This window comes from Anneissia japonica, unplaced genomic scaffold (assembly GCF_011630105.1).
Source record: "Anneissia japonica isolate Jap-2015-1 unplaced genomic scaffold, ASM1163010v1 scaffold1302_len1884557_cov193, whole genome shotgun sequence".
Taxonomy (NCBI): Eukaryota; Metazoa; Echinodermata; class Crinoidea; order Comatulida; family Comatulidae; genus Anneissia; species Anneissia japonica.
In genome coordinates this window covers 1,878,128-1,886,225 of record NW_022736804.1, presented here as the reverse complement: position 1 = coordinate 1,886,225, position 8,098 = coordinate 1,878,128, and the positions used below count along the sequence as shown (strand labels likewise).

Genomic DNA, 8,098 nt, shown 5'->3' with positions numbered 1-8,098 from the left:
ATCGTTAATATCGATCTTGATGTATGTAAACCTGTAATCATATGACTACTTATACAAATTTTACTATATTATAGGCCTAGACTAGGACCAGGCCTCCTACTATAGTATAGAGGCCTAGTCCAAGACCTTGTTGCAAATCCCAGCCCACATAAGCCTAACCTATAATGCCAAGCATAGGGCTCGTGATCGCGGTATCTTGACCATTAAAAATTAGCAGACGCACTGGGAAGCGTTGTTCACGGCATTGGACTGCAGCGAAAAATGATTCCCCCATCATTAATGGGAGCAAAAGTCCGTTTCTAGTGTTGTTGTCAAATGCATTTCATAACCAGGCTGGTTTTTGATTTACGTTTTGGAATAGAATTTGGAGAGGGTGTTTGATCAAGTCAGAACTACGTTTTGAATTTGAATTACATTTTAAAGAAATTAGAACTACATTTTGAAAAATTTCAACTTCATTTTGGGAAACTAGATCTACATTTTGAGAAATTTACGCCTACGTTTTGATAAATTAGACATTGAATTTTGCAATTACATTTTGATTTTAACATGGACTTTTGCTGCGTATGGCACCCCATACTGGTGATCCCAACTCAAAATAAATGTTGGCCCTTTAAACAAATTAATTAAGAATCAGGGGTGTAGGAGTATAACAGGAGGGGTAGAAAGAGTGTCGAATGTTAGGAAAGTTTCACCACCGCAGCCTATTCATTTTTTGTTTGAGTAATGAATGTTTGTGTACATAGTTTGCGTGCTCAAATTAAACATACATTGAAACTCGAATTGTACGTGGCTTTATTAAAAGTATTTTTGTTCATGTACCTGATATTGTCAATAAATACTCCCTAAAAACAGCTTAAAAATGCTAAGATCGTCAGAACGCCCCCACCGGGGCCCTGACCCATGGACCCTTGCGGGGGCTCTGCTGGCCGCCGGCCCGCCCGAGTTTCAAATCACGTATTTCAATTATTTCAGGTTGGTAACTATTTAACTTACCTAGGCATAGGTTGGCGGATCGGACAAAATAGGCTTAGAACAACTAGCATTCGATTAAATACAATTAAAAACAGTTTTGGCTTGACGTCGTAATAATTTATGTACGAAAGTGTGTTCTTCAGGCCTCTCAGTTCATCGATCTATGAAAGAAAGACTACGTATCCAACTATTCAATAATGTTGATTTCCGGCCATCTAGGAATCAAAATTTTCCCGGGGGAGGACCCCGGACTCCCCTTTGATTTTTGGGTTTATGGGAAAATGAACCCCCCTCTTTCAAATCCTGGATCCGCCCCTGATAATATTCTGGCTTTGTCTACTAATTGTTCAACCGGCACGGGTTGAAGATACCGTAGACGACAATTAGACTGTTATGCCAAAGGCTTATTTTTTTTCATTAGGCCAACGTACAACTCTATAACGTTTATGGTCTTAATAATGATGATGATGATGATGATAATTGATGTTAAGTGAGGTAATAAAGCAAGTTATCGTTCCAGTAATAGGTAAGTTTTAAGATTTTTCCTAAAAGACAGCAAATTAGACGAATCGCGAACAAAAAGCGGTAAGGAATTTCATGTAAAGGGGACTTTGAAAATAAAAGGCACGTTGACCATAAGTCTTAGAGCACAATGCACTATGACATGATTAAAAATAATTCTTCCTGTTTGTTGGACATTGTTCAGTTTCATTTTAAATTAGATAAACACCATTAATACATTTCGGAAGCCATATCTTCTTATTTTGTTAATTTCTTTGTTTCCGTATAGGCGTCATGCTAAAGTATAATGCACTATAAAAATTCTTTTTTGAAAGCCTATTTCTAAAGCAATTGAAATATTGGCAGGCACGTTTATCAATTTGTTTGAGCTATTGTTCAACAAACGCCAACATTTTTCCCTGCACATTTTTGCCAACATTATTCCCTGCACATTTTTTTTTTTTTTTTTTTTTTTTTTTTTGCTATAGAGGAATCAGGTGTGGATCCAGAATTTGTTTAAACGGGGGTGCACAATATTTTCCGAATAGAAAATTGATCTGCATTGAAATGAAAAAAGTTGCTAAACGCTGGGCGGGGGAAGCCGGGGGAGAGGACGTGTCATCATCATGGTGGCGGTGTTGCTTAGATGAATGTAGACTCACAAATCCCCCACCCCCAACTATACCTTTCAAAAAAGATCTTTGCCCTTCCTCTGGAGCGCCACATTTATTATGGGCTTATTTTTATGTCATTATTCCTTCCATCACTCAACAATTTCACCACCTATGTCATTATCATCCTCTTTATACCCATCGCAATAACTCCTGAGAATTCAGGAAAGTACATATACAAGCTAGAACATTCGGGACCACCAAAAAGGTGTCGCTAGGGTGGGTGGGGGGGGGTGGGCGGGGGGGGGGGGGGGCAACTAAGCAAAAATGTGAAATTGACCCCTTAGCATTCATACTTTGAGGACGTATTCTTTGATATCAGTTGATTTCTAAATTGTTTCAATAATTTAAAATGCAAATACAATACATTTATGATGGAGTAGGCCTTATAAGTGTTATTAAAACAATAAAAGTCGTTCCATATTCCAGTACTATGACAGATAAAAATGAATAGAGTAATAACTTAAACATTAGGGTGCAGATTACAGTATAGATTTCAATGGCGAATTCAAGGGGGAGAGCTGAGGGAGTGGAGGGCAGCCGGCCAGGGCCCCTCCCCTAAATATTTCGAAAATATAATACACATGGAGGAAAAATGAAAATTATATTCAAATTCAGGCCATTCAACATTCAAATACTTTGAGATCTTTGGTCATGGAGTTTTGTGACCCAGTTTGACATGTTTGTGATGGGCTGTAGACAAATATATATAAAAAATAGTTTTTCGTTGGTTGTGACCTTGAACTTTGAACCTGACCTTTCAAAATTTGATCAGCTCTAGATCTTAGGTAAAGGCACATTGTGGCCAAGTTCGACGAATTTCTGATAAAATCTATGGGCTGTAGGCTATTCACAAAAAATATGCCGACAGACAAATAAATAAATAAATACATAAATAATTAAACAGGGGAAAAAACATAACCTCCTGCCAACTTTGTGGGCGGAGGTAATGAGATTTTAGTCATGGAACATTGTGACCAAGTTCGTGATTAAAACTATGGGCTGTAGACAAATAAATAAAAAATAGTTTTTCGTTAATTGTGAAATTGATCTTTCAACCTGACCCTTCAAAATTTAATCAGCTCTAGATGTTATAGGTAAAGGAATATTGTGGCCAAGTTTGATGAAAATTTCTTATAAAAACTATAGGTAGGCTGTTCACAACAAATATGCCGACAGACAAATAAGTAACTAAATAAATAAACAGGCAAAAACATAACCTCCTGCCAACTTCGTTGGCGGAGGTAAAAATAGTAAATCACATGATATTACTATGTAATATGGACTATTATTATGGAAATGGCTCATGAAAATACAGTTTCGCTCGCCCCGCCCATTGGATAATGTAATGTTCCACAGTACACATACCTAAACCGTGCTTTTGTTAGATAATAGGTGTGTTTGTGGGACAAACGTATTCATTGCCCTGTTCTAATTGGTCAAGTTAGACTGACACTCTGTCTAGTGATTTAGATAATTTTAACCATGTTCATATAAAAGGCGGTATTGTAGTATCACCCTGCTGTTAAATATACTAGGAGGTAGTATTAAAATAATACATTTTTGTTTTTGAAGAATCCCAAATTAAAACGATGGATGTAACAACACTGATTTATAGTATAATTGGTACATTCGGCTGTTCGACTAATGGGTTCGCGATATTCATTCTATTTCGCTTACAGAATCGGTTCAGTACAACAACACTTCTCATCTCAAATCAGTGTATCATTGACTTTTTCGCATCTTTGACGTCGCTTTGTCTTTTTCTCGATCCAGAGTTAATGACTCGGCTCCCAGAATCAAATATCGCAGCAGACTTTGTTTGTAAGGTCTGGTCAAGCAAATACATATTCTGGTCATGTACATATGCTTCAACGGCTAATCTTGTCGTACTTACATTTGATCGTTACTTTGTTGTAATGTATCCAGTAAACTACAATTTAACCAAGGAAAGGTTTAACATGAAAGTATTGCTTTTGCTAATTCCCTGGATATGTGGTTTTGGGTTCATAATCCAGTGGCTAATGGTACACAATGTAAAGGACGGAGAGTGTATCCGGACTTGGTCAAGTGTTGGTTATGAGAAAGCGTTTACTTTATTGTGTGGCGTGTACATTCTTGTCATTCCTATTAGTGTAATGTTGTTTGTTTACGTCAACATTTATCGCGCACTCCGAAGAGATGGAGATGGTTGTTCTGCGGTGAGTGCGAACAGAGCGGCCAGACGACTGAACATTATTAAGACAATGCTGATAGTTAGTGTAACATACGTTATTTGTTGGTCTCCAAACGAGATATGTTATATCTACTTTACATTGGGAGGGGAGTTTAATTTTACCGGACCAGTTTACTACATTGGAGTAGCAATGTCTCTGTGTAACATCTGTATAAATCCCATAATATACACATTCAAATATAATGACTTTAAAGTAGGTGTAGAGAAATCTCTGCCATGTCTTAAGAACTTACCTACTCTACCATGTCGTAAGTCTGTATCCACACCACAAACAACTTATCCATTAGGAACTGTGTCTACAAACGTCCTGACATAATCCCTGATTGTCAGCAGATACGGTATAGTAGATGGTAGGCCTACAGCTGTTTCGGAGAAATGCATTGCCTGATCGCGTTATCTAGAACTTTTGTAGTTGATCCCGCTCACCGTGATAAAAGATTGAAAAAGCAAAATACTGTGGAATTTCAAAAGGAAAATGACTTTCTGATACCAGCCAATAGTTTACTAAACACAGATGTGTCCTAATTTACAAATGCCTTCCAACATTTATAAAACATTATTAACAAAGAAAGATGAATTCTAGCAACATGTAATGTCGAAATTTGTCGTAAATGAAAATATTCTTTTTATTCTTCAACCTATCGTCAAAGTATTAAGAAACCTTTAAAATTAGACGTCGTATATACCATACCTAATTGGCAAAGGAAAAACATATAATGGTTATCGTGTAGCGTGCGTAAAATCGAAAAGCTTCTTTTTCTGTCAAACCTAAACTCAGTGAAGAGGTACAGAGGTGGACAGCAGTGGAATATGCACTAATGTTTTTTTGTTTTTTGTTTTTGTTTTTGTTTTTGTTTTTTTGTTTTACAACAGTGTATACTTTAAGACTTTGTACATCTGTTTAAATGAATCAGATTATCATACTGTAATGTAGTCTATAATGTAAGCTCAATACTTAATATTATAATGTTCTGGAATTTAGCTATTGGCAATCTCAAAGGTATTATTTATTGAGAGTAAGATACATACTTAACGGTGGCTCCAGAAATTCGCCGACAGGGTCTGACATGTCCAACGGGGAATCCCAACCAAGTTAACGAATAGAGCCTCAGTCCGAGTCCCGGAATAAATAAATCCCTATTAGGGTTTACAGGGAGAGTTTTTACAGATTAGTATGGTCCATATTGTGCTCTTACAACACAATACTAGGAATCTATTTTGATAGACACATTATATTTTGTTTAATTTTTGATCCGACATTAAATTATTCATTTATTTATAGGACAACATTCGTTGAGAGCTATGCTACACGATGTAGTATTGCGTCCTTTATTCGAACACTTTATTTACCTTTCTTTGATGATATACATATATATATATATACATATATATATATATATAAAGGTATATATATATATATATATATATATATATATGTAGCCTATATAAGTAGTTTAGCTTACGATAACTATCCATGATAAAGTCCAACAGTTGACCATTGTACTATAATGTATGTCCATCATTAACGTTAGTGACAACCGGTTTGACAGATGCACAAAGACCTCCCTATAGTGTAATTTATGTTCGTTCCTACCAACCTATCTTCCTGGCCATCAGCTGGAATGTGAATTATACATATAAACAAGACACCATAATTGTGTTCTGGTTACATTTATTTTAAAAATCCAACTCACAGCGTGGCGTTTAAACCAATTACGATTAATTTCATAGAGTGTGGATGAGAGGCGTTATAATCACCTACAATCATTACAGGACTTGATTCGCAACTCTGAAGTACATCAAGAGTCTCCGCATAAAGTTTAACCTGATCAATGCAATTGTCAAAGTGGGATAGGCCTACGTATACGTATACTCCAAAGATCGTCATCATAATATTTCCATTATTAATTATTTGAAGTGCACTCTACCGTGTTTTATGGCGTTCACTTTAAAAACAATGCCTGGAGTTAATTTACAGATAAAGCTGACGCCTCCATAAGGGCGACCAGTAGTGATTTCTTCGTGAGTAATACTGGATGTTAGGTATGATTGACAACTTAAGAACCAAAGAATTTATCAATATTAGATATTTCGTGCACACACAACCAGTGCTTAGAAGGGAATAATATCACAAACGCTTATTACTAAGTGAGTGTAAAGCACTATTTAATCCCTAACAATTAAAAGATAAAATATTCAGAACTTTATTTTGACAGTCCATAAAATTAAAGAGTTCAAATTTTACCGTGGTACGTGCAGCAAGAACAGACACACTTTTACAGAACAGTTAGAATCTCGCGCAGCCTGTTCTGCCTGTGCCATTTATAGGTCGACCTACTAGTTCCTTGAGGCTGATATGACCTGTTGTGACGATTGTCAAGTCTGGTAATAAAGTCTCTTATGTTATTTCTGGCCATAGCCTTCAGTTTAGGAGCCTTAACTTTGTGTCCTTAGTTTCAACTACAACACAGAAGGCTGCCGGTGAATTTGGTTTATTTCTATTCTTAAGGGAGAAAACGTCGGCAACATTAACAATGTCATTATCACGGATATGCATCCTAATGTCTTGTACAGTAGTTTCTTGATGTAGACCACATACGAAAACATGGAATAAAGGAGGAAGCTCTTCACAGGCCTTATAGCCTGGGTTCCAGGCCCTAATTTTAGGTTACTCACTCTTTATTGCACTTAGTGCGCGCCATACCTAATTTAATTGGCGTCCCATACTCGATTTCTTTTTTTTTTCGAATTAGGGCCTGGGCAAACGATTCATGCGTACGCTTTCCCACATCAAATTTGATGTGGGATATCGTATGCATGACTGATTTTGTAAATCACGTGACTGGCTAACTTCATGCATATTAATCAATGTTGGTAAACTTTCAAAATTGAAGATGCGGATGTCTCGACTAGAACAAGAACCAGCTCCCTTTTTGCTACCTATACTTGAATTAAAACAGTTAGTATAGTTCTGGCCTGCTGAGAACGACATGGACTGATAACCTTAGGCTATAGGAACCTTGCTCACCGCTAGCTGCTACACAGATTTAGGCCTTTAAGGTAGAATATTGTTAAAAAGGTAGGCCTCTGTAAGTAAGAACTTAAAAATACGCCAAGCCTAGTCTAAGCTAGGCCTACTCCTGACTCCAGACGGCCTGATCCATCCTCATGGAAAGTTTTGTTGTATTTGTATGGTATGCCATCTAGTCTAAGCTTAATTGTTTTTGCCATTGCCAAAATTAGTCTTACTAGGGTCTATTCTAAATATTTTAGGCCCGTTTTATTAGGGAGGACAATTAAATTTAGTTATGCCTAACTAGTCGACGCGAGTGACTCAGTTTCGTGGCTCCAAAAATATGAACATTTGATTGGTTGAAATTGTTTATTTCGGTTCGCCCATTTATCCAAATACGGAATATAAGATTACGTCATTCTTTTGGCATCCTGGTGCCTGCATTCAGTGTTTTACAAGTCGCTTATTCCGTCTATCTCTAAACTAGAAATTGCAAATTGCAAGTGAAGTGCTGCGAAGTACAACTGCATATTAATGTTCTTCGAACAAAATTATTTATGCGAGTCAAGTGAAAATAATGAATAATAAAAATATAACAAATAATATGAGACACGACCCATTGTCTATATTAGAACACTTCTCATTGGGTAACAAAGTCGTAATTTTTCATTTTTGTCAAAAAGTGTTTATAGTGGTGAAATA

At 36.6% G+C, this 8,098-nt stretch overlaps 1 protein-coding gene across 1 annotated transcript; it reads left to right on the top strand.

The window, feature by feature from the left end:
* The first annotated feature begins 3,739 nt into the window (after window positions 1-3,739).
* Window positions 3,740-4,699, top strand: LOC117116868 (allatostatin-A receptor-like). The gene has a single exon (XM_033260971.1). The coding sequence runs from the start codon at window positions 3,740-3,742 to the stop codon at window positions 4,697-4,699; it is 960 nt and encodes a 319-aa protein (XP_033116862.1).
* The last annotated feature ends 3,399 nt before the right edge of the window (window positions 4,700-8,098 follow it).